The following is a 26,993-nucleotide window of genomic DNA, read 5'->3' as shown; positions in this document are numbered from 1 at the left end:
GCAGAGCCCGCGGGGCCGGGACCGGCCGCTCCGCCGCCGCCGCTCCGTTGCCGTCCAGGGGTCCGGGTCCTGCGGCAAAGCGGGGGTAGGCGGCGGGGGGGCGGGTAGTCCCCCCGCGGCGGGATGGGCCGTGCCGGCAGTCGGACATGTCGGTGGCTGCGCGGGGGGAGAGGCACGAGGCGGGCGGGCGGCGCGGCCGCTGAGCGGGCGGGCCCGGGGGCAGCGCGGCCGCTCCCGCGCTCCGTGCCCCGGCGGCGGAACCCGGCCCCGGCGCGCCAGGCACCGAGGGGGAGAGACCACACTTTTATCAAACTTAAGCCTCCGCTCCCCTTCCTCTTTCTTCCTCTCTCCCTCCTCCCCCGTCTCCGCCCCTTCCCTGCCGTCCTCCTCTTCCTCCTCCCCCCCGCGCCCTGGGATGTTTATTCGGGCGGCTGCGTGAGGCGCGGGTGGCGGCGCCGAGTTTCTCTCCCCCGGCCTGAAGAGTTGCAGGCGCGCACACGCTCGCCCGGCTCCGGGGGAGAGAAGGAAACAAAATGTCTGCCAGGGCCGCGGCGGCTTCCACGAAGGTAAGGCTCGGCCCCGGGGCGGCCGCGTTCCCTGCCCGCTCCGATCCTGCGGTACCCCCGGCGCGGTTTTCCCATTGCCCCGCCGAGCCCGCACCGCGGTGGCCGCGGCTTTCCCCCCGCCGGTGCTGAGGGCACGGGCTGGCGCGGACCGAGGAGGTGGGTGAGGCGGGCCGGAGCCTCCCGGCCGCCTTCCCCCCACAGCTTCCCTCCTGCCTGCCGGGAGGGGCGCGCAGGTGGCCCGCACCCCCCTGGCCCGGGCCGCTGCCCCGCCGGCCGCCCCGGCCCCCGCCCGGCCGCCCACCTGTTGGACGTGCGGGCCTCGGCGGCGGGACGGCTGCGGCAGCCGGGCCCTGCCCCCGGGAGAAGCCCCCGCGCTCCCGCCGGTGCGCTGGCCGTGCCCTTTTGTTCCAGGCTGGAGCCGGGTAGCAATTAGGAAAGGTTCAGCCGGGAGAGTCCAGTACTGCAGGATTTTTTCCTGTGGCCGCTGAATCAGTCGGGGATGATTGTTGCTGACATACGGTAAACAGCTTTGGGGCGGCAGTAATCCGTCAGAAACTTGTGCCGGTCCTCCACCTGATCCGTAGGTGTTGCCGGTGCAGGTGCACGTTGCGGGGTGTGTACTCTGACCTCCCCCGGCGCTGCGCGGCCGTGAGTAATGCCGGGCGGCCCCGGCGGTGAGAGGTGGAGTCAGGAACGCTCAACAGGTTATTTCTCCTTCGTGTAAAATTAAAGGTTTGCTTTGAAACTAGTTTGAATTTGAATTTCGGACTAATTTTTAGCTTGTGGCGCCTGAGTAGTTGCTCCGGCTTGAGCGCGACGAGTTCCCGTCGTGTGTGCTCGCTGGCGTTACCGGAGCTCGCCTTAGTGGTGTTTGCTTTCGAGTGAAACTGCGTGGTTTCGATCTGATGTCACTGGCTGGTATGCACTTACTCACAAGTGGTATTCTACAGGCTGAAGTAAAATGTACACCTTGGTGTATTAGTGCCGAAAAACTTGGGTGCTTGAGATACTGAGTAACAAACTTACTCTAGTTGTAAGATACTGTTAGCTGGCGATTTTACCGACTCCGCAGTCTTCTAGAGGTGTATTCAAGGCAACCTCAGCTTCCAGAGTGGAATTTAAAAAATTTTAAAACTTTCGAAGTTAATGTTGGCTGCTGAGTTTCATGCCTCGTTTTAAGTATGCTTCAGGAGGTTTAGTGTTGCATTTTAGCGTATAGACAAACACATTTCAACAATAAACGTTTGTTGTTGGAAGAGTAACTTATTTTGGGTGATATTTCACATTTCTATTATCACCTAGCTATGGAGATAAAAAAGTATGTTTTATCTATCCCTTTTCAAATGCATCTATATTAACAACAAATAGGAGTTGAAGATAAATGTTGTCTTGAATAGTGTTGTGTTAGAGTTCTGCTTTGTGAGGGAGTGTGAGAAATTGCATCAACCTAAATATTGCAGGTTTTTTTTTTGTTGTGTAAAATTGGGATATTACATTCTCATTTCTGGCTCAAAATGCTCTCTTAAAATACAGCTATTTTGTGAGGCTGTGGACAAATATTGCCTTTCACACGTACATGTACTGTCTTGAAATGTTCTTCTATTTTTAAATACGGAAGTGCCTTTAAAGTTGCACAAGTGTACAGCAAGTGTATCTGTTTTGGCTGCGGGCTGGTGTACAGACTGGGTTAATTGGAAGCTGTATCTTGCCATAGCAGTTATTTGAAACTCCTCCTGCTCATGGTCATATCACATTGGCCCTTGGAGCTTGCATACATGCATGCAGTATCAGCCAAACTAATTATACTGAAAGGTATGTTAATTTAAGAATGTTGTTGCAAAATATAGTCTCACTGGGGTTTAACTCTTCACTGGGATGCTTTCAGATTTATGGAAATCCTGTAATTGAAACAGCATCCCTTTCTCGGGAAAATACCTCATTTTTTAAGTCCTGGGGTTGTCAGAGTAAATCTTTAATCTGTGATAGCTTTTTATCAAAATCATTTATTACCTTTTTGTCTTGATCACAGAAATGTCTTTAAAGACTAGAATCTGATGCATGCAGTTTATATGAGTTTCATTGTCAAAACACAGATGCTTTCAGTCGATTGATAATGTTAATTGTATTTCAATCATAAGTTCCTGGCCTGCTCTCCATGTACTTCTAATAGTCATAGACAAGGAGATTAAAAAGTATTTTGGAAATACTAGAATATTGTGGGATTTCTGTGTTCACATTCCAGATCCTGTTTCCTTTAGCTACCCCTTCGGACATGGTATCTGGTTTCGCATTTTTGGGGTTGTAAAGCATTAAATGGTGAATGGTTTTCTCGTAACATTTATTTAATATACTTTTGAGCTCTTTGTCCATATCCACGGTTACTGTGGCACAGACTGGAAAAAACCTAAAAAAAAAAAAAAAAAAAAAAAAAAAGAGAAAGAAATTCTTTTTGATTAGCTGAATAATTCTTATTTGTACATGAGATAATCTTGGCTGCTGTGATTGATTATGTTACGCCCTACTATCAACAGTCTTTCACAAACAGTTTCACTGCCTTTCAGTTTTGATTACTTAGCTTTTTCCCCTGCTGTGCTGTATAAGAATGTGGTTTTATTAAGGTGTTATGTGCTTGTTGTAGCTGTTGGTAATATACAATAGAAAATGGTGGAGAAAGGAAGACTTGCTGGAAGTTTAATCTGCCTGTGGCTGCTACTGCAAAATTTAAGGGGCCTAATCTCTTCTGATGTCTTTTTGAACTGTACTAATGGATGCTATGGGAATGACTGTCAGGGTCTTAGTAATGGGATGTAAACTTTCCTTTTGCCTTTAAGTTGGAGATTCAAATATAGTCCACATGGGTAAAAAAACCCAACCAAAAAAAAAGTCACCCTGAAGAGCTTTTGAATTGTAAATGTGGGGACAGAACTTAACGAATCCCTGAGCCTTTTGAGTGCTGAACCCGAGTTCTTGAGACTTCCTTCTATTTTCAAATACATTCATGAAATGTATTTCAGTCTTTCACCTCAGTCGTGTAACTAATTGAATTTTGCTTATTTTAACTGGACTTCTAGCTCCAGGCATGTATCTGTTAACAACCCCTTGAATCAGGAGCTGAGAACAGGATTGTGTTAATGGTGCAAGACCTGCTGATTGCAAGGACTTCTTGGTTTTCTGTTTTAGAGGCAATGGCCTGTGGTTTTCATAATTGCGGTTAGTATTGTTCCCTAAATCTTACTTGGAAACACCGTTGGATTTGTTTCTTGTAGAGCAATATATGTGCAAATGTTTTTGAAGTGGTTTTTAATTGGGTCTGTGAGATAGCTGAGTTTGGAGCAGTATTTTATTTTTCCCATGTAAGTCTGTATGGGGGCACTGTAACGTTAGATCAGTTCTTCTTTGGTTGTTTGTGAGATTCTTCAACTGTAACAACAAAGAAATAAATATATAGAAAACGTATATGGGAAAGTAACTGAGAATTCAGTTTAACCTGAGGATTTACTTCCTATATGGAAAAAAGAGCCTTTATAATACTGCATTTAATTTTGCTAGTGTTTCTGTAAGTTGTATTTGGAACTTAGGAAATACTAATACTGGTCGGTATTTTTCAAAGAACAATTTATATGAGTAGCTTGTATTTCAGGCTTGGATTTTCTTGAATTCTTTGTTCAAGTTAGGACTATCAGCAATTTCAACTACCAGATGATACTCGGGGTGCATTTTCCAGTATGACTTTGGCTGCAGGGTGAGAGGAGCTGCAAGCTCCACACTGTGTAGGTCATTATGAAGTGTATGCTGGAGTTTGCTTCTGGTTCAACGTGCAGTGTAAAGATTACTGTAATGTAAACAGAGCTGAAATCTCACGGTGCCTGGCAACTGGCTCCACCTTTATAGAGTGGAAAATCAGTAAGACCTTATCAGTGACCAGCTAGCTAATCTTTGTGTCAGGGAAAACCTCTAGAAATGGGTTACTGTACGTCATAGATATTCTAAGATGCACACTGTGCTACTGTTTAGGTTCTAGGGGAATAGGTGCTGGGCTTCTGCCTGTGCTAAAAAAGCTCAAAACATAGTACTTTGATTTTGTTCTTGAAGTCAAGAGTGGTTATTGAGCTTGAATATATGTCTGTGTTCACACTGTCATGTGCCATTGTTGTCAAAACCTTCTGGGTACTTGTGAAAATACTTGGTTTTTAACTACTCACCATAAGGTTGGAAACAGAACTGTAACTAGTTGACTCTGAATTGTGCTAAATATGTTGGGTTTATTACTTGAAATGCTATGCAAAAGTATTTTCTATCTCAGGTCAAAGCACTCATCTGAAAGCTTTGTATCAAAGTTGAAGTTCTCACCAAGGACTGAAGTGTTCACCCATTTTTTTGCCAACAAGCTTTCATTGTGAAATAAGATCCTCCTTTCTGTTTTCTTCTCCTGTCCTCTATACCTCGTGGAAAGGCCATGTCTTGTGTACACATTGGAGTGGCAGGGGAAAATCTGATTAGTCACAGTGTGGGGGGAGTAAAGGCGTGTACATGTCCATTTCAAAATTAGTAGTCCCAACATTTGGTTTGTATCACTGTCAAATTCGAAGTGTCAGTTTGAATTAAGGGATAGTATTTGAAACAAATGCTTTTATTGTTTTTGGTATGGGTTAAAAAAGACATTTGTCATTTATATCCCCACAAGTATTTCTATGTTATCACAGTATAAGTACAACAAAAATTAATATCAAACTATGCCCAGTGTTTTCTCAGGCAAATATATTACTAATGACTTCTTCACTGAATGTACTGATTAAGCAAACAGCCGTAGGGAAGTCTTAAAATGAATTCCATGATTCTGTGCAGTGTATTTATGCTGAGTCCAAAAAGTCCTGAAATGAAAACACTGTCTTGTCTTATAATGATGCTATTTTAGGGCCAGATTATTCAAATATGCACTGTACAGTCATAAATAGTAGGGGTGCTCTTGTTTCAGGGCTGTGATGTGCTTGAGTGAAGGATCTGAGGAAATGGAGGGACACGTTCAGCTGAATATTTAAGGTCCAGCGTGGATCCCTTGGAGGCTGCAGAGTAACAAGTGCTGCTGAGGCCTCAAGTGTGGTGACTTGTCCGGGGACAGTGGTGTCTGCTTGGTTATCCAGGGGGTTTTCCTGCTGTGGTGTGCTCTTAGACAGCTCCTTAAGCCCCAGGCTCTGTGAACTCTTTGGGCAAGGTGGCTGGGCTACTGCAGGGTTGGAGAACTGCCCCAGTGTGTGCAGGACGGGGCACTTGGCTTACATTTACTGTTCCTGACTCTGTAGGATCTTCAGTAGTTCTTTAGAGGTCTTCTCTGCGTTTGCACATCAGGATTTATTTAGACACTTGGAAAAATTAACTGTATTGTTGGTGCTAAAAATTTAAATATTGGCTGTACATTAAAAAATATTTATTTTCTCAAGAGTATTTGGTAATCTCTAATAGGATTCTTGTATCTTAATCCATTATAAACAGATGTTCTTCCCTTTTGTTTTGGGGGAGGCAGCCTAAATTCAGTAAGATGACAGTGGCAGGGAGTGCTTCATTGGAGAAGTTCACATTCTTAGGAGAAGCGGGCAAATGTGACCTTTTTGGCCCACATAACTCATCAGAAGGTGTATGGCTAACTTCCCATAGCAGAGGAAGCAACAAGAGAGCTTGGTATGGCTCTGATGGCCTTTTTGTCTCCCCACCCCCACATATCCAAAGCACTGATATGCTGAAAATAGAAATTGAGCAAAAGTCGGCAGTTTGTTTGATTTGTCGTTCCCAAGGCTTTTCCCAGTAAGGGCTGCACTGCAGAGCAGCCTTCTGTCTTCCTCACATTTGCCTTTTACATTTGACTTCTTCTTAGGAACTTAATTCTAAAATCTTCCCCCACCCCTCCTAAAAAGGCAGTAATTAGTTTTCAACTTGTGATCCTTTGGGACTGTTTGGGCAGTTCCTTGCCTAGTTTGAATGGGGTCCAGTAACAGTGTCTTCCCCTCTGCCCCACTGGGTCAGCAATCACTTTAACAGATGGCCTCCTTCTCTGTATCCAGTTTAAAAATTTTCTTGTAAATATTAAATGGACCTGTTCCAGCTATTTACACTCTGGGCTGGTGACTGTTTCTTAGGATGTATCCAGATGGGAGATAGAATGAGCAAGGTGCTTGGAGACTTGTTAATACACTTCAGAACATATGGTCAAGCGTTTGGACACGGCTCTGGGAGGCGAGTTTGTTCGGCTGAAATAACACCCACTGCCCTTCCCTGCAAACCTTCTTGGGTCTCTTTCTTCAGACAGCCACGGTGCTCCTGCAGCAGCATTAATGGCTTAGTTGTATTCACCATGAATTCAGTGACACAAAAATTAATAAGAAGTAACTTGTGGCTGCAGAGACGCTGCTCAATTTTTCAAGTTAATTAAAAGGAAGTAATAACCTTAAATTATAACCAGAAGCAGTAGCATAATGAAACAGGAGAGATTGTGAAATTTGAGCAATGATGTAAGTTTTTCTATTACTTAAATTACAGCAGTGGTGACATGACTTTGACAAAGGACTGACCAGGCACATGCTGCTATAAAAAGGTGAATAAAAATATTTTAAAGTAAAAAAACCCCAAACAAACAAAAAAAAACCCCAAAACAAAACAAATAGTATATACACAGATGCTTTCATCTTCATTGAAAAGATAATAGGTGTAAATTATGTACTTTAAAGATTTATTGGTTTTAATAGAAAGTGACAATTGGAATGACTGTAGCTGTAAAGCTCTAGAAGTAACTTTGAGGTGCTACTTGACAATGTGATATCAATTAATTAGTTAGCTGTAATTTGTATGGAATCAGGATAGTACCTGGGGCTAACTCTGCCAATTACTGTTTATCTGAACAAATTCCAAGACTGTAATAAATATGTAATTCATGTTCATTTTGGATGACTGGCTTCCCTAGAACTGAATCTGGGATAAGGCCAGATCATATTAACCCTCTCATCACAGGATGGTTGTTTAAAAACTTTTTAATGTTGCCTGACCCAGCATTGTTCCTACATGTTATTTGGAAAAAATGCTCCTTTGCCTATGAATGCCTTCACATGAATTAGTTTCTCAGCGCAGTGTTAGGTGAAAGGGTACTGGCTTTTCCTGTAAACCTGGACTCCTGAAATAATTTTTTCAGTGGCTATTAAGATCTTAAAGCCAAGCTTAAAGGCATGGCTTTCTGACAAAGGAACTTGTGTTTCCTTCAGATTTGAAATTAAGTTGTGGAAAGTGATTGGCCATTGCACACAGGATAAACCTCTCTGTTAATAACCCAGCTATGTAAGAATGGAAATTCCTGGAGTGTAATCTCATGAGAGAACTAAATGCACTTGCATTTTGTTTGGGTTTTGTTCTCTATGGAAAATGTAGGCTGGATTAATATTCCTAAAACAGGGAACATTTAGCTAGGAAATACAAGAAAGGTATACAGGTTTACATTAACAATGTTGATGGCTTGAATAAAGAACATGTTTCATCTGTATCAGATAGTGCTGTAGAAGCACTCTGTGGGGTTATTTTTTCCAGTGCTCATGTAGTTTATTGTGGTTTGTTTATTGTTGGTAGTTCAGTGGTAAATCCACCCTAGAACTGCCCTGGAAAGTGCTGAGTTTCAATTGAGGGGATCTGTTGTTTAAATTGTTTGAATACCAATGCTAACATAAAAGGTTTTCTTACTGGTTGTGTTTATTTGCAATCAGTAAATGTCTCTGTCTTGGGAAGGTGTGTAAGGAATAGCAAGGTGCCAGTGGTTGAGAGTTACTGAGATAGTTTCTCTTTAGAATGACCAAGGCTGTTGGATTTTTGTTTTCTTTCCTGCACGATGAGGGCACCTTTTAAGTCAGTTGCATTATTGGTAATACTAGCATTGTCTTTCTGGCTGTAAGCTTAGTTTGGTTTACAGTCATGTGAGATTTATGTCCTGCACTTGAAGCTGTGCTAGCATTGTAGTTTAAACAGGCAGGAGATGCCTTTTAAACATAAATGTGATGTTTCTGCAGCATGTGTTTCGCTAGCCTGAACTTCTGACTGCATTTATTATCTCCATTAAAAAAAAAAATCAACCATGCCTTGAAAGTGCTTTAAACAAAAGCTAGCAATTTCAGAGAAATATTGCATAGCTTTTTCTTTCTTCTTTATGATGGAACTAAAATTGAGAATTTTTGCCTTGCTCTTTGTTTTTTCTCCCTCCTGAGTGAATACTTGAGTTCACCTCTAGTGAAGCAGTAGAACTGTTTGTAAGTGCTTGGTGGCAGTGGAAGCAGATGGTGCTGGTGTGTGCAGCCAAAGGGCTGCACTGGGCGAGGTGAGGGGAGCTGGGGGCTGCCAGGACAGACCCTCCTGTGCAGGGAGCCTTGGGTGGGCCTGGCGGCTGCGTCCTGTGCTTTGGGGCACCACACAAACCAAAGAGTGGCTTGAGATAGTTCTGACTCTGCCAGATATGGCTGTTGGCAACTGGACGGCAACATTTTTAATCTTGTGAGGTAGATGGACTCGTAGATCTAATTTTGCTTTTCTGTTTCTAGAAAAATCTGTTGTTAAAGTCAATGGCCAGCGCCTTGCTTGGCTATGAGTAAATTGCTTGGGATGTTTATAGCTGGCAACAATAATTTTTTTTTCTCTGGTAGGAAGTACTGGTTTTCAACTATGAAAATTGCATTTTGCTTGCTCCACCTTTTAACTTCCAGAACAGGACCTTTTAATTTACTCAATAGTAGTTGCAGTCTTGCTGTATTTAAAAATTAGTTTTGTAGGTAGTATCTTTAAACATTAACATTAAAAAACAAACCAAAAAAAAAAACAAAACCAAACCTTCAGTGATATTTCTACTTGATAAACTACTATAGATGGTTACAAAACTTTGTCGATAGTTTTCCCTCTATCAGAAGGGCAGACTTTGATGGTTTAATGTTCCTTTTTAAAATTTGTACATTATTCTGAGTTTCCTGGATATGCTTACAGTGTAGAGGTTAGTATGTAGCTGACCAAAACATAATACCTAAAATCTGTCTACTGTCCTAGCCCTTCAAGCAATGTAATTATGTTGCTTCCAAGTGATAAGCCAAGGCAATTTACAGATTACTGGAATGCTTGAAAACACTGACCTTTCAGGTCACTCAGAGCACTCCTATTATGCAGAGATTGCTGTGGCACTGTTGTAATGTGCTGGCCTGTCACATGCTGACTAACTTGCAGAAAGCTTTGATGCAGCTGTTTTAAAAATGCTTTTGCTGACTGATAGGCACTTAGGCTACTGCCTGTGAACAAAGCCAGCTCTCATTCCATGCTTTTCGCCCCCATTTTCTATAACAACACTTCTTCCCTGCTGACTACACACACAGTTATCTGGGCCCAAGTGTTGACTTGTCTCCATTTAAGTTGTATTTGTGTTAATTTTCACTTCAAAAATAGTCACGTGTGTGAGAGATGCGGTTTGTGTGGTTTATTCAGAGGTGCTGCGAACAAGCAGCCTTGAAAAGTTCATGCGGTGGCTTTAAAGAGTGGGTGGATTAGGGAGAAGAAAGTGTGTGTGTGACTGGGCAGAGCAGGGATTAAACAACAATGGTCCTTTGAGTACAGTACAAAGTCGTTTACTGCAATGTAGCATATATTCTATAGATTGAGCTCCAATGTCTTTTCTTGAATTGCTGCGAAAAATAAGAAGAATTTGACAAATGTTTCCTTTTAGTGTCTGATGCTTAATGGGTATCACACATAGTGATTATGCCAGTACCTTCTTCGGTATGAAGACACAGGACTAGAACCTGAATAGAGATTAAGCTGACTTGATTTTTTGTTTTACTGTCTTTACTTTTATTTACTTTTATAAATAGTTGTTACATCAGGTAGTGCCTGAATTGCAGAGATCATGGGAAGAGGATAAATAAGTTCAAAAGAATAAAATCTTTAAATCCTGTAGCCTGGTGAGACTTTTAGAAGGATAAATTGTTTTTTTATTTTTTCCACAAAACACAGAGAATCCATATTGTCTTTGAAAATAAGGTGCTGGATGTTTGGGGTAGGTGGACTTCTAAATCAAGTCTCTACATGAGAAGCATGATAGCCTATTACCTATGAAGGCAAGTTTAGCAATTCACAATTTAATCTTTGTTCCCAGGGAATATGTGTATATTTAGTACATTCTATTGGTTGCCTGTATCTCAGATTCTAAGCCTGTTAGAGTTCAGTGCATTTGGATGAAAAAACTAAGCATCTCTGTTCTGTTCTGCTGAGAGGTGGACAGTAGAGGTAACATCTGATTGATGCAGTATGTATCATGTATGGCATTTGATATAATTCTGAACTTCCGTTGTGCAGCGTGGCATCGTTGCCCCCTTCTTTGGGGGGAGTGTGACATCAGGAATTTACCTGTTTACTGCAATTCCAGTCGCTGCAAAATATGTACAACCTGTGCCTAAAATCTCTTGAAGCAGGAGAGTTCTGTGTGCAAGGATAAGCACTGGTGTACTTAAAATTGCCTTTGCTCTTTGACCACGTACTATACAGTGACAATGCACTAAAACATAGATTTCAAGTTGTAAAAGAATGTAAGGTATTTTTCCTGCTATAACAATGCAGTGAAGAGAATAGAATGAGTAATGATTTTACAGCAGGAAACTAACTGAGCAGTGTAGTTACATAGTGGTTTTTTTTTTTTTAATATGAACTCTGTATTTCTTGTGGTAATTGGTAGGACAAAAATATTTGGATTTTGTATATATTTTCATATGTACTTCATAGTTGCACCCCAACTTTCGTGGAAGAAAACATTTTCCACAGCTCAGTTCAACATGTGTTAATCTGGATCAATTTAAAATGCACAGTGAGGCAAAAAGGATGCATAACTTACATGTGTTGATAACACTACAGTCTCTTTGAGAGGATTACATTTCAGAAGAAGTGACTTCTGAAGGTGGACCTACAAAAATGAGTGGAAAAGATGCAATTAAATCAATACATTCATACAAGAGGTACAGATTTAGGTCTTTTCACTGCAGTTCATTTTTTCATGCAGATCATTAGAAGTTGCATGACTGTGAAGATGTGACTGTTATCAGTCAAGCTTTGAAAGTATTCTGGCAGTAACTTTTGTTCTGCTTTTCAGTTCTCACTTTAATGGTAAAATTGTACTACAGCTATCTTGGCTGGAACTACTCTTTCATGTCTCACCTTTCTGATTAAGTTTTTAATTCATTTTATCCTCACTTATTTAGTCTTTAGAATTTTTTTCCAAAGAATCCTCTGGATTGAATGGTTTCTCTGCAATCTGTGGTCTGCTGATAGGTTTTGCCATTGAACTGACTCATCAAACAGATTTGTCTGGTGTCCTGAAGCTAAACTCTTGGTTTCTTACTCATTTAGGGGAATGCTCCTTTGAAAACACTATTGCTTGAGGAATTTGTGGGTTTGTAGATAACTCAGTTGCTCTTTTCCTCAATAACTCATTCTCAGTGGCAGGTGACTTGCTAGTTTTTTGGGACAATAGTTGAATGAACTGAAGCTATAATCTGGGATAAACAGGTAATTCACCACAATTATACAGGCTTTTCAGCAGTTAACCAAGTGCTTACCCAATTTCTTCTCCAGCTGGTTGGATAAGCAGCTAGAATGTCATTCATAGTTTTCCATTTCAAAAAAATGTGCTGAGTAAATGAAAAAGACATCTGCCCATTAAGCACAGATGGGAAATACTTGCTAAGAGGTGGATTTGATGGGTAGCATCTCTCAGTAATTATGTATAGACTTTTATTTTTAGTCGTTGTGTTCAGAGTTCCTCTTCTGGAATACTCTGCGTGCTTCTCATCTTCACCATAGCTTGGCTTGCAATCAGGGATTAATCTTGATGAAATGATGATGACTGAGGGAGAGAGCAGCTTCTCATAGGTCTGGCTCTGCTTGAATTACTGCATAGTTGATTTATTTCAAAGTTGAATTGAAGCCATGAGTTCCACTATTACATTGTGGACACGTCTTGGTGTAGTGATTAGTTTGGGATTCTTCACTTGGTCTGTCTTATCTGTGCAGAATCAGAACAATGTACTTGAACATAATTCATTTTTCTCTTTCCATTTCTAAAAGGTACCAAACTGACTGCTATAGAAAATAATGTATGATGTCTCTGTATGAGGTTCTTAGGGTTGAGGGTAAAGGTAGTTCTTCAGGTCTGTACAGACAGGAGACCACCAGCAGTTTAAAGCAAACCTGAAAATGCCATGACATTCTCCTTACACTCAACCTGCCAACAGAAAGCTTTTGGTATCATTTACAGTACTGGTGTGTCTAGATTTTCATTGTCAGACATGATGGCTGTCAAACTTCTGCCAGTCTTTATTGGGGTTTATTTGTCGCTTTCTCTGATACCTCAGTTATTTATTTTGTTGGTGAGTGCTTGTAGAGTGTGCAGCTTTTTTTGTTCCTTGTCTCAATAGTGAAAACAAGTCTATAAATGTAACAGACATGCATTTAAATAAGAACATTGCTTTTGGTGATTTTGGATGATGTTTTTTGTGGACTGGTGTGAATGGTTTAGGCTAAGCGTTCTTTTAACTTGCACTGGACTAGTTTAATTTTTTTTGGTGGTAGGAAAAAGAGCCTCTAAAATGTATTACGGAAAAAATGTAAAGTGTGAACCCCCTAAAAAGTAAAAATGCTTTGCAACTTAGGTTTACCATTCTGTTAGCCTTGTTTAGGCTGAGTTTCATGTGCAAACTTCAGATACTATATTTCTCTGTGTTTTGGTGCTTATCACTTACATGAGAAGCTCAGATTTCATCATGTAAAAAGTCTGTACCCAGTAGCAAAAGAAAATCCAAACTGAAAATCTGCTTGTATTGTATCCTAAAAATAAAGAAAACCTAAAATACTGCTTCTGAAAATGATTTCAAAGTAGTACTGCTGTTTGCATTTAATTTTACAGATGCAATCATGTGTTCTATGTAGGTATGTGGGGCTGTAGGTTATTTGAAATAATGATGTTTAATCTGTTCTATACCTCATGCTTTGCTAGCAGCCTTCCCTCCAGTTTGGGGTGAAGAGCAGAAGCTTTGCACTTCTGTGAAGTGTCACTGCCGCTGGTCTCAGTCTTTAGGCCTGTTAAGTACGTGCATCAATAATGTGCACTATTGTTATGGTAAAGCACGTGTTGTCTTTGATCTTCTGAGGGTAAACAGCACTGACTGCTGAGCTGACAGTGCACTGTCAAGGGAAATGTTTCCAGTCTGATAAATGCATGCAAACTGATGTTTGGTACCTGCTCCTGGAACCTTAGTGTGTTCAATTTGTCAGGACTGGGCACCTAAAATCCTTAGTTTAGTGTAGTCACAAGATATAAAGCAGAGGTGGAATAGGAAAAGAGCTTTTAAGTACTTCAGTTTTTTCCTGTATTGCCTTGTAATAACTTAGTTCCTTAAAAAAAAGTCATGAAGCAATCCTAAAAGTATGTTGCTGGTTTATCCAAGGCCCATATTATCACAAAATTGCCCTTTTACATCATTTACTTGCAGATTCCAATATACACCTGATGATTGTGGTGCTGGTGGTATCATCCAAGGGCAAGAGTGGTACAAGTGAAGTTCTGCTCTTGAAAGAATTTGTTTAGCTGTGAAATTAAATGACACTGTTTTATGTGCACCTTCCCTCAAGATTCAAGGTGCTGACTCACATAGGACAAGAGTGTGGAAGCCCTTCTGCCACTGATTTCTTTTTTTTTTTTTTCTTTTTTTCTTTTTTTTTTTGTGGAACAGATTGGAGTGAATGCACAGCAATGTGAACAAATATTTGCAAAGGGAAAAATACAGTGGGATACAATGGGATTTCTGTTACCCTTTTTGCTTGCTTCTTTTTGAACTTTTTCATTCTTGAGGTGAATTTGTTGTCTTTTGTCAATTGAAGTCTTAACTCGCTCTAGAATGAGAAACTTAGGGTAACAGATGGGGCAAGACTTAAACGTTTACACTAGTTATTTCCCTTGGCCTGTAACCTTTTTGTTATTTTCTTAGAATTTATTGCATTCAGTATGTTGAAGTTCAGTAGAGCTGCTTTCTGTAGCACAGAGAATGCTGGGGCAATCCAGGGGTGAGTTAAAGGCTGTGTAAACTTGAGTGTGTTTTCAGGTTGCAAACTGGAATGTCAGGTTGTAGTTCTGCATATTCTCCTTCTTGCAGTTTTTAATGTGAAATATAGTCAGAATAACCTTAAAAAAGAGGAATTTGCTCTTGTTTAAGGGCTTTGGCTTTGCCAACTCCATTTTTAAATATGGTTTGAGGTAGCTAGAATATGCAATTCTGTAGAAGCCCAGTGCATATTTTAAAATCCCTTTGGTCATTTCTGCCCTCATAGCTTTCTTGCATATTTGGGAATGTGCATTCCAGAGTGGTGATGAATGGACATGATGCAGTTTTGGTCAAGAATATAATCTTGTATCATTGATACACTTGAAGTTGTGGGAATAGAAGTTAGTGTCATGTGGTTAAAGCTGTTGGTGAGGCAGTTTGTTCCACTGAAATGAGTGTATTTTTAATTACACTGATGTAAATACAAAAGTGGCTTTGTGACCATTTTTACAGTTAACCTTTGGCTTTCTGGGTGTGGCTCTTTTTTCCCCTTTGAAGCGACTGTGTTTTTGGGTCTAATTGAGGTTTTTGTCACCTTAAAACTGAACTGGGAAGTGGAAGGTCAAGTTGGAACTGAAAAGGCAGGCCTTGAAGCTATTTAATCTTTAAGATTGTAATTTTAGGTAGTTTAAGCTTTCTGGATTTGCATACTGGTTTTTATGTGAAATTCAGTGTCAGTTCATCTACAAGGGTGGAAATAATTGTAAGTCTACCAAATGGATTTTCATGAGAGGAGTTGCTTTTGAAGTGTGCTGTTTTGCATGGTGTGCATAAGGCAGCATGACGCTAGGAAGTTCTAATCTGGTCAATAATTATTGCTCTTGAGCATGTTCGTGAATTCCCTTGTTTCATTCCTCTACTTTGATGTGCAAACAGGAAATAAAAAATCCTAGCTGAATGTCTGTAGGGTGGGATGGGAACCGATGTGATGGTTATGTAAATCTGAATACCTACAGAGGTCAGTTAGAAGCCTCTTGTCCAGTAATTACCCTCTCATTTTTTCCCAGTGACTGTAGCCAATGTCTCTTCTGCCCTCCCTTCGTGAGGGGAGGGAAGGAGACTGGGCTGGCTCATGACTCAGGGAGTCAGAAATGTCTGGGGTCATCTTCAGCCTGGGGTTCATAGGAATTCAGCTGTTTGGAGTGGGGTAGGGATGCAGTCTATAAAAGAGAAAATCCAACCCTGAAAAAACAAGAACATGGTGTTTTTAAAAAGTGCTTTTCTTAAGTTAGTATATAGTGGTTTGCATTCAGCTTTTCTGAAGAGGTCTGGTTGTGAACCACTGGTGTAGTGAAAGGCAGTGGTGGGACTGCTGCCAGAAACAAATCAAAGAGGGGGATTGGGAGCAGGGCAGCTGATGGTGATGGGCAGTATCTCAGGGCTGGTTTAGTGCCTCTTGTTCAGTCTTGGCTCCCCAGTGGAGCTGGTTTCATTGCTGCTCTTTAAGAAGATGAGGAGTTATGATTGAAATAAGAAGATGTTTTGGGTGGCGGGGTCACCTCTGTTGCTGCTGCGTGTCCTTTTAAGGAAAGGGAAAAAAGCATGGACGTGTCTTACTGGTTCTTCCTGCTTGCTGGTTCTTCTGGAGCTGGTCTTATAGTCTCTTGTGCTTGTTAGTGGCCTTGGCTCCTCAAGAGAAGGGAATAGATCACTTAAAAAAAGGAAAATATTAATAAGTTGGAAGTTAGAAAAATGTGTTTTCTATAAAACATGCTTGTCTTTAGTAATAATGAGGTTTCTTTTGTCCTCTGAAATGAAACCATATCTGAAATGCCATATTTTGCAAATATCTAATAGTATAGCCAGGATTAGGAGAGAAAAAAATCCCACTCTTAACTGGCTGTGAATAAGTAATTGTGTTACCCATGAAAGCAGCAGAGAGGATTATCAAAATTTCTGCAGATACTTGTATGGGCAGTGTTTCTACATTCGTAGCCAATGGATAACCCACCTGAGAAGTTTTTATTGTGCTAGCTTCTCTTCTTGGCTGGTCCTTTTCCATCCCAGGAAAGCCTTCATCAGTGCCAGGCTGATTCCTTGTTTCACTTCAGAGTAGCTTTGTGAATAAAGGAGATCCTCTGTGCTGAGAATGAAAGGAGCTTAAGCTTTAGGCTGTTGCTGCTCCTTAACCCTTTGTATTGCAGGGTAGTGGCCTCAAGGTGCTGTTCTAAGAAGACACTGGATGTTCTCCAGTGTATTGGTCTGACAGCAGGCTCTGCTCCCCCCTGGCTGCTGTGCCTTGCCTCGGTTATGTTGTAGGATACCTCTTCACTTGCTCCACACAACTGAATTGCTTTTTCTTAGACCCCATTCACCCCTTCGCACCACTCTTTGTTCACTTGCTCCACACAACTGAATTGCTTTTTCTTAGACCCCGTTCACCCCTTTGCACCACTCTTTGGAACTGAACCTTCACAATCACTTCGGTTTTTTCATAGTGGCAGTGGAGAAGTTTAATTTATATTACATAGACACTAAACAGAAAGGGTATAAAGGACTGATAAAAATTAAGGTGTTGATTGAGCTGTAGGAAGATGCTCCTTAAGATGTGTGAGCTCATCTGCAGGTCTGTGGGCTGCTGAATGCAATGGAACAGCTTAGCTTAAAAAAGCAAAGGGATTTTTCCCCCATCTTTTATTCTGCGCTATATGTTCAGAATTTAAATACTGGTTTTACTGACTGATACATCTTGGTGGTTTTTTCTTTCTACACCTTCAGCTTATTACCTGGTTTTGAGTTCTGTCAGAGCTATGTTACTCAGTTTTGAGATTGAATGCTGGGGCAATTGTAGCATGCTATGTATTTTCTGTAACACCAACTAATCATTAATGTGTTAGGTTTAGAAAGAGTTTTTCAGCAGGAAAATCCTGGAACAGACTGGTGTTCATATAAGCAAGGAGAGACTGACACTTAACAACTGTCTCTCAAAGTGTAGTAGATTGTCTGCTTAAACAGATACTTATTCAAGGTAAGTGTTTTCAAAAAAGAGGAAAATCCATTTCATGGTGAAGTAATATGGAAGCTAGATGTTAATAGAATGGGGATAGTCCTTTTTGCTGAGGAAAAATGAGGTGTTTTCTGCTTTCCACGCTTGCCCGGTAAGAAGGTTTAGGAATGTTTACCTTGCTGATAGCTGAATAAGCCCTTTGAATGCTGTGGTGGCATTTGTTACTTTGTCCTCCCAATCCAAGTCTCATGTCCATGCCAAGGGGGTATGGCTGCTCTGGTTCTCATTCTCTTCTCTCCCAGTGACTTCCTGGACTTGTTTCTCTTCCCCTCTCAATGCACAAGCACTGCATTTGAAAGTCGAACAGAACCCTGCTGTGTTCCCTGTATTGTGTTTTTTAAACCAAACTATTTGTTACCATTGTGTCCTTACTCCAAAGTCACTGACAACTTCTAACACAATAAGTTAATCTTTTTCAAGGAGCTGGAAGACTTAACGTTATTTACCCTCTCTTCCTTTTTGAACTTCTGTCTTTCTGTATCCTTGATTTGAGACTTGCTTTCTTTGGATGTGTGAAGTTAATGTGAGCTCAGAGTTGTACTGTGTTCTGAAGATGCTGTAGTAGCCATGTGACTGCTAAAATTGAATTTCTTAACTGACAGTTACCCAAGTTGAAGGTGGGAAGATGCCATCTGGGTGTGTGGTTGTTCAGGGTAGGGAAGGACACTTTCCCTGAAATTTCTTACTTAGTGGTTGGTTGAGATTCAGAGGAAGAAATTTTGTACCCACAAGCAGGGCAGGGGATGAAAGTCTTATTGCCCAGTGACCTATTTCTTCATACTGAGATTCAAGGGGTAAAATATCAGGAAACACACTCCCACCCCACTAATCCTGTTCCTACAAAAATAGTTGTCAGCTGCTTCCATGAGGCAAAGTGAAGTGTGTGTGCATATGGTCAGAACACCTGCATTTCAGCTGTTAATTTTAGGAGAATTTGGTAAATTACCTAGAGAAGGTATAATTTTGCTGTGGCTGTGTTGACTGTAAAAAGCAAAATCAAAACAAGCGATACCCTCCCCCCACCTCAAAATTTTAAAGAGCCTCTGTAGGCTACTCTTTTATTGTCAAAATGGAAGATGTCAAGGCTATTATTGTGCACCTGTAACTGGAATTGTAATGCAAGCCTCTTGAACATTTATTCATACTTGCAAGCTCTGATCTTGGAAAATCAGCCCAGCTCTGTCTTAGTGGGATACTGTTACCTGTCCTGAGGCTCTTATTTGACAGATCTTGAGAGTATAATGATCTGAAATGTATATAGTGCAGTGCTTGGTAACTGGATTATGATTCTCTTGATTAAAAACAAGGTGAGAAGCATTCTGTCTTTGGATGAAGTGCTTGAATGCTTTGATTGCTGCTCTGATGTCTACATTCATGTTGGTTATTTCTTGGTGGACATATCTATTACTTGTGTGCATTTTGTCTTTGTACTTTTTAAATAAGAAGCCATAGAGATGATTTATTTAGGCTTCTTATAGCTAATTTTGCTTTCTTTGATACTGGTACTATGCTCTTCTTCTCCCCTAAGGGAAAAACCAAACTGGAATAACTCCAGCTGATGTTCTTTATGAGAGATAAAACACTGAAGCCAAGCTGTGTATAGGAGTAGACATGGAGGTTGTGTCTGCAGTAGGATGATTTGATTTGGTTTCAGAAATGTGCTGGAAATGAGAGTTACATAGAATCACACAGTAATTAAGGTTGGAAGGGACTCTAGGGATCAGCTAGTCCAAGTCTGTGCTCAAGGCAATTCTCACCAAATCTGATTTGTAGAATAATTGCAGAACAGTGAGGTCAGGTAATCTAGAGCTCAGCAGAGCTCTGGAGATCATCTAGTCTAGCCCCACTCTCAGAGCAGGGTCAGCTACAGGGCTGTCCAGAATCTTGTCCAGATCAGTTTTGAGCACCTCCAAGGATGATATTCCATGGCCTTCCTGGGCAGTCTGCTCCACCATCTGACCACCACTGTGGTTTTAGAACAAACCCACCAGGTAGGTAGTGTGTGACTGGAGTTTGCTGCTCTAAGCTGTGTCAGTTGCTGTGACACTGGTCCCAGCTCTGTGCACTTCAGCAGGGCTTCTTTTACTTTGGTGGGAGGCTGTTGTTTGAGCATTTACATACGTGCCCAGGACTGCCTTCCAAACTGGAGCAGTTGCTGCTGTTGGAGTTGAGATGAACTGCTGGGGATACAGGTAACAATGACCACATCACACTTGCACAAGATATGATGGATGGGATTTTTTTGAGGATGGAAACTAGTAGGAGGGCAGTGTGTGCTGCTTAAGCTGCTTTTATTGTGGTAAAATAATTGCTTTTCAAGTTGCATCCCGAGATTTAAACAATTGAAATATTACATGCGTTCCTTGAAGATCTTGGTTTTGAAATGATACAAAAAATCATATTTGAGGTAAATAATGAGAGGATAAATCCATTCAATTACATATTACAATTTATACTCTAAATTAGGAATCTTTAGGTCCTAATTATATGACCTAGGTCAATATGGCAGTGCAACTACTTAAAGCAAAAGCAAATTGCAAGTTGTGCTTCTCTGTGGCAACATCCTTTGCTGAGGGCAGAAATGTGGCTTGCCACTTTGGCTTTTTAGCCTCTGTTCTGTGTGATTTCGCTATCTTTTGCTAGTGTACTGGCCTGGAGTAGTGATCTGTGAAACACTACTGCCAGCACTTTGGAGTTTGTGATCCTACGTGGTTTCACTGCCAGCTGGAAAGCAAAATGGAAAGAAGCAAAACAGACAAGGATCCCAAATTCAAGCACAGTTTTCCCACGCCTTAGCCATCAGGAGCTGGTAAGCTTTGCTTAGCTGCTGGCTGATACTGTTTCCAGGGTGGTTGAGTGGTATTCTTCATCTGAAGTAACTTGACCTGAGATCATTTGTGATGTAGCTGCGTGTGGGTCTTGCACTCTGGTTTGTTTTGCCTTATTCCTGAGTGTCAGCCTTCTGCCTTTCATGGATAATGTGATTTACTAGGCCTGTGTCATGAACACTTCTATAAATACTCAGATTTAACTGGATCTGTAATCCAGTATTTAATTATTTAACTACAATGCAGCATCCCTCCAAATTTGTGCATACTGTTCTTCATTAGGGCTTTTTTTGGGAGAGAGCTCTAGTATTTTTTTGCATTGAGCAGCAGTACCACTAAGCAGAAGGTTTTATGATCTTGTCTGTGATGTGTGAAGCTTGGAGTTGAGAGGCCATTCTGGAAAAGTGAGTCATGCTAAACAAGCTGGGTAGTGCACAGATGTGGGGAGTTAAACACTGAGCTACTTTTTTAGCTTGATGAGAACAGTGCCCAGAAGATGGAGCAAAAATGTCTCTTGTAGAAAAATTTGTCAAGAAAACTAGTAATTAAGGAATGCTTTTAGATACATGCAGTATCTTTATATTCAAAAGGTAGCCACTAACCTTTCGGATTCTAGATGAGCAGGCATTGGAAATTGTGTTGACTAAGGCAGTGTCTTGTGGTTTTGGAAGCACTGGGAGAATTGAGTGGAATGGTTGAACAACCTAATTATTGTTAAAATGTGTATGTAGATATTTAGGCCTAGTTTTTCCTCTCAAGGTTGTTCTTTGTGATGTAAAGATAACTAGTACTGTTCAAACTGTCCATGTGTACTGTTGTAGAGACTTTGTATTCTCAGAGTGATCTAAATCAAAATAGGTTCATTTTATTATTGACATGCAGGGTTGACATTTCTGTGGTGGTTTTTTTTTTGGTTTTTTTTGGTTTTTTTTTGTTTTTTTTTGGTTTTTTTTGGTTTTTTTTTGTTTTTTTTTGGTTTTTTTTGGTTTTTTTTTGTTTTTTTTTGGTTTTTTTTGGTTTTTTTTTGTTTTTTTTTGGTTTTTTTTGGTTTTTTTTTTTTTTGTTTGTTTTTTTGTTTTGGTTTTTTCTTTTTTTTTTTTACTTGGATTGTGTATTGTCATCTGAAGAGCAGCTTTAATTGTGGTTTTTCTCATACAGACTTTTCATGAGGTGGGCTGTTTAGTGTAGGTGAACGTTTGGGAGTAGTGGAACTCTTCACTAGAGCTTGGAACCCAGGATACCAAATGGAGAAAGATTACAATGGGCACTACTGTAATTTTTGGTGGTTAGTGCATATGCTTCAGAGAAGAATAAGGTTTTTATTTTTGTTTCAAGAAATGGTTGATGTCACTTCTGTGGATTTACACTCAGACAGAACGTGGGACTAAAGACTGGCTTCTCAGCTTCAGTGATTCTGCAGGTTTTTTATACATATCTCAGAAGAGTCCTTTAGTGTGTGTTTTCTCCTGCATTTCCCACTGCTGTGTAAAAGAGATAATCAGATAGACAGACAACATGCACCTGATGCTCTGTGGCAGTCCCTGAGTCCTTAGTCTGATCTCTTGAATCCTCTCTCAAAAATGTGTTCAGGGAAGCAGTCCTGCTCCTTGGAAGGAATGATGATCAAGTGGAAAGCTGAAGATCCAGGCTGTTTGCAGAGTGTAGGGCAGACATAGCAGGGTGTGGGTGGGAATGCAGCTGTGGCAGTGTGCAGTTCGCTGTGGTGACCCTGCCTAGTGCTCTCCTGGCTGCCTGCGCTTGCTCCTGGAGTTGGCTGCCAGTGTTTGAAATACCTCAAGTAACTCTGAGGTTCCCTGTGAGAGGCTGTGGTGCATTGTGTATGTGTTAGACTATGGAAGACAAAGCACTCCTTTCAGTTGATAAAATCAGTCAGATAATGGGATTCTGACCTCATTGCACTAATTGCTGGGGAACAACTGTTAAAAAATGGGCCCCCTGCCCCCAGTCAGCTGAAGGCTTTTATGATAAGACAATTGGAGGGAATCTGTCGGAATTTAAGGTGGCTGTAGTTTAACTAGGCTAGGACAAAGGTGAGAATCTGTGGGAACTCATCCTGGTCAGTGTTGGAAACAGCACTGTGCTGCAGCTGAGTGCTGAAGGATGCTGTGTGTGGGGAAATGACCTCTTCATTCCTTGTTCTGGGCTGGCTGAGGAAGATTCTGTTTTCTTTTCTTGTACTTCCTCAGGAAGCTGTGTGTTTTGGATATTGACTTGGATTATGTTGATTTTTTTTAAGTGAATGATAAATATCACCCCCTAGATGCATAACAAACTGAAGAAATTCTTATAAGAGTTTCAAATTCTGATCGTTCTGATAAGCACTTTTAATTCTTGTTCCCACAAGTGCAATCAAAATGTATTGATTCTGCATTTAACCTTTAGAACCTGGAAGTTCAATAACATCCTACTGCTGAACTGGACTTCCCCAAGAATAATGGAAAATTAATTTTAGAAGCAAATAGAAATGCAGCAAGATGGGTGAGGTGTATGTATGTCTGGTTTGTCATTCTGAAGAGGAACTCTCTAAATATAATATTACAGATAATACTATATGTAATACAGTATTATAGAGTATATACAGAGTAAATATAGCATTTTTCCCCTTTTTTGACATGGCCCAATACTAGTTCTTCATTCTCATTTTTTGTGTCTTGAATAAGAACACTGTCACAGTTGTTACATTTTTTTCAGGATAAATAGGAATGCTTTTTGACATGAGCATTTTATTGTAAGTATGCTGTACACAACATGAGACTGCAGGCTTGAAGCTAAGCTGGTGTTCTTTCTGTGGTTGAGTTTGTGATCTGACTGTTCACTTCCTGTTGGTGAAAGAGCTCACAGCTGTCAGACACCTTTCCTCTGCCCACTGTGTTCTGTGCAGAACAGGAGCAATAAGCCCCCTGAGGTAGCAAAAGCAGTTGCTTCATTTTATTGTCCTTAGGACAGCTGTCAGTGCTGATCTGAAAAACCAGGCTGGTAAAGATGCTAAATGTAACTTAGTGCTTCCCACAGGAGGTTCCTTTTGTGTAGTCCAGAAGAAAATCTATTTTAGCTAGATATTATTTTCTTTGAAAATATAATAATCTCATTGACCTTAGTGAGGAATGTATGGGAATGGATGGCAGCTGTGGATATTTAAGACTTACATTTATCTATCAGAAATTACTGTTAAATTTTACTAAGACATTGACCTTAGTGAGGAATGTATGGGAATGGATGGCAGCTGTGGATATTTAAGACTTATATTTATCAGAAATTACTGTTAAATTTTACTAAGAAATAACATGGTTAAAAACTCATTTGACCTCACGTGTCAAAATTTGATCACAATTGAGGAAACAGTTCCTTAAAATCTGTCTTGCTGTTTGGAATACAATTCACTTCCTGTGAAAAGCAGGGGAGTTAGGGAACAATAATTCCTCCAGTAAGTCCCCCTAGACTTGGAAAGAAACATTGGGAAACTATTCTGGCTTGGATTTCAAGAATGTGTAGGAGCTCTGGCCTTAGTCTGAGCTGAGGTGTAGAAATCTAAAAAGTGTTAATCTGCAAGAAACCTGCCTTTGGGAATTTGCATTATTTTAAGCTAGAATACTGGTTTCTGTAGCTGTTGTTTGAAGCTTTCCAAATGTAAACTGGAACTTTCTTCTCAAGCCTGTGGGTGGCTTCAGTGCTGCTGCTGGCAGCAGCTTTTTCACCTGCAGTGCAGGTAAACAGAGCAATGCTATTTGCAGCATCACTGCACTGCTCAGTTCAGTAGCCAGTGGTTCTTTTTGGGTTGTGTTTTTCCTTCAGGATGCTTGGAAGAAAAGCATATGTGTGCATGTGCACACATACCCAGATATGTGTAAGAAGGTTAAAGTTGGATGAGAAAAGGCATGGTATTAAAAAAAGAAGAAAAAAGCACAAAAAACCCCAATAAAAACAACCAAACCAGCTCTTGAGAAGAAGGAAGTATGTTGAGAAGGAGAAGAAAATAATGTTGTTTGAAGGACTCTTATAAGCCCACAAAGGGAGCTTTCTGAAAATATGTTTACTTTGAAATGTTTATTTCTCAGGGCAATTCCAAAGATGAAAGAGTTGAACAAGACTTGATGTTTCCAGGATTCTGGGTAAATGATAAGTTTCATAACTTCCATATTGATGAATTGCAATGTCATGTATGACTCTGTCCTTTAAATAGTAACAAAACACCCAACCCACAAACAGATCCATTTTCCATATACAGAGCTAGGAATACTTATTGTCTCTAAAACAGTGTTTAGGATGAGCTTAAGGAAACTTTTCACTTTATTAAAGCACAAGCATCAAATACGTCACTGGAGTCATGATACCATCGTTCTTTCTATTCTTTTTGTTCTTAATATATGTGCTCAGTTCTGGGCTCCTCAGTACAAAGAAGACCAGGACTTGCTGGAGAGGGTCTGGCATTGGTCACAAAGTTGATGAAGGGTCTGGAGAATCTCTTATGAGGGAAAAACTGTTTAGTCTGGAGAAGACTGAGAGGGGAACCTCATTAATGCATATAAATAATCTCCCAAGTGCCAAGAGGATGGTGCCAGACTCTTCAGCGGTGCCCAGCAGCAGGCTGAGGAGCAGTGGCCATAAATCAGACACAAGAAGTTTCACCTCAGCATGAGGAGGAACTTCCATGGAGGGTGGCAGAGCTGCCCAGGGAGGCTGTGGGGTCTCCCTCTCTGGAGTCGTTCCAAAGCCACCCGGACACATACCTGTGTCACCTGTTCCAGGTGACCCTGCCTTGGCAGGGGGGTTGGACTGGATGATCTCCAGAGGTCCCTTCCAGCCTTAAAAATTATGTGATTCTGGGATGTAAAGTCATTGGTAATACAGATGCAGGAGTTTGCAATGTTGTCCACTTGCATTTCAAAGGTGTTACAGGGTCTCTGTTAAATTACTATAACTCTAGACTGGGGTATCATAGTATTCTCCTATATTCCTAGTTTTTGAGTGTTAGGCTGTATATATTTCTCAATTCCTGCTGAGTCACCTTGATTTTCATTAAATTAGTGGTGGATAGCATGAAAAATAGAACACTTTGGGTATGGCCTAAGAGCAGCATTGCAACAGGGACCTCAGCTGATGGTAACACAGGCTCATTCTTCTGCCTCAGCTGTCAGTGCTAAGTGGGGTGGGTACCTTCACAGGTCTTCTTCAGACTTCCCTTGGTCTTTTGTGAGTGAATGCAGTTCTTTACAGATCAGAAACTAACTCAAGTAAGCAGTTTGTGTCAAAGCCAACACTCACCTCAGACTGCCTTTGAACTGTTTTCACTGTTCTTGATTGGACTGTTTGGGCATGCAGAAAGAATGAAAATAACATATTACTTGCTTTGCTGTGTAACTAATGGATGTTTGATGTTTCCAAGCCTTGTGCATTTGAAATGGTGTATTAGTAAAATCTAGAGGAGGTGATGATAGCAATAGTGTGAACACAGAAATGAAGAACAAAATGGAAAGACTGAGCTTCTGCAGAAAGGAGAAAGGCTTTAGAAATGGCAGCCTCAGTGTGACTGAGCAGTGAGTGCCCTGTCCAGGTTTAGAAAGGCTGGTGAGTTTGTGAGATTGGTTTGGGTTTTTTTACATTTGTCTTGGGTTTTTTTATGAAGTAGTAAGTCTTCTCACAGTTCTCAGAAGCATGTTACATATGGAATTTTTTTTCTTACTCATGGCTTAGCTGTTATCTTGCCCTGCTCCAGCTCTGGGTTTGCCAGTTCTCCTAGATCCAGTGGGAGCGGTGCTGAGCTGGTTAAACTGGGTTTTATCAGTTTGTGCCATATCCAGAGCCACGGGTGTTGTTTGCCCTGTGCACCCAGCTCCAGCAGGGAGGCACCAGGACTCAGAGCCATGGAAATCAGGCACCCTGAGCCAAGGAGCTCGGTCTGTGCTGGCTCAGGGGCCTCTGCTGCTGACCCAGGGCTGGACCTGCCAGCGCTGCCAGGGCAGGCGCAGGAAATGAGCAGGGTTAGCTTCTCTTATTATTGCAGGTAAAAATGAGGCTGCCTGTTTCAATTACAATGTCAATTACAACTTTTGCCTTTATTGGATGTCTGTTGCACCGTCTTCTGAACAGGAGCTACTTAGAGCTTTTTGCTGAAGAAGTTTACTTGCAGAGATAAGTCTTCACTTGTTGATGAGATGTTTGGCCTAGAAGCTCTTGCCAAAACTAAGACAGAATGAGAACATCAGAAATAAGGAAGAAAATCAGTATTCCTTGACCGTTCAGCAAGCAAAACATTCTGTTTTGTTTCAAAGATGGCTTTGTGTGTGTCATTTGTTTCTGTTTTAGTATATATTTGGTCTGTGTTTAAAAAGCTGGAGAGAAATAATCAAATTCTGGGGTAAAGTTTAATCAATTTATAATGCAAATGAGCAACGTTTGGTACTGTATTGAGCAGAATTACAGC

At 41.0% G+C, this 26,993-nt stretch overlaps 1 protein-coding gene across 5 annotated transcripts in view; it reads left to right on the top strand.

The window, feature by feature from the left end:
- The first annotated feature begins 6 nt into the window (after window positions 1-6).
- TJP1 (tight junction protein 1) overlaps window positions 7-26,993 on the top strand; it is a 69,496-nt gene continuing 42,509 nt past the window's right edge. For 3 of the 5 annotated variants that reach the window (XM_041418294.1, XM_041418293.1, XM_041418289.1), the window contains exon 1: window positions 8-566. In XM_041418294.1, coding sequence (XP_041274228.1) covers window positions 534-566 — 33 coding nt within the window. In that variant the 5' untranslated portion in view covers window positions 8-533. Of the gene's footprint in view, window positions 567-26,993 lie in introns of all 5 variants that reach the window. The other 2 variants (XM_041418292.1, XM_041418290.1) reach the window with 1 other exon arrangement.

The sequence above is a fragment of the Onychostruthus taczanowskii genome, unplaced genomic scaffold, assembly GCF_017590055.1.
Source record: "Onychostruthus taczanowskii isolate IOZ18803 unplaced genomic scaffold, ASM1759005v1 scaffold6, whole genome shotgun sequence".
Lineage (NCBI taxonomy): Eukaryota > Metazoa > Chordata > Aves > Passeriformes > Passeridae > Onychostruthus > Onychostruthus taczanowskii.
Note: the sequence above shows the minus strand (reverse complement) of the source record. Positions and strands in the feature narration are given on the sequence as shown.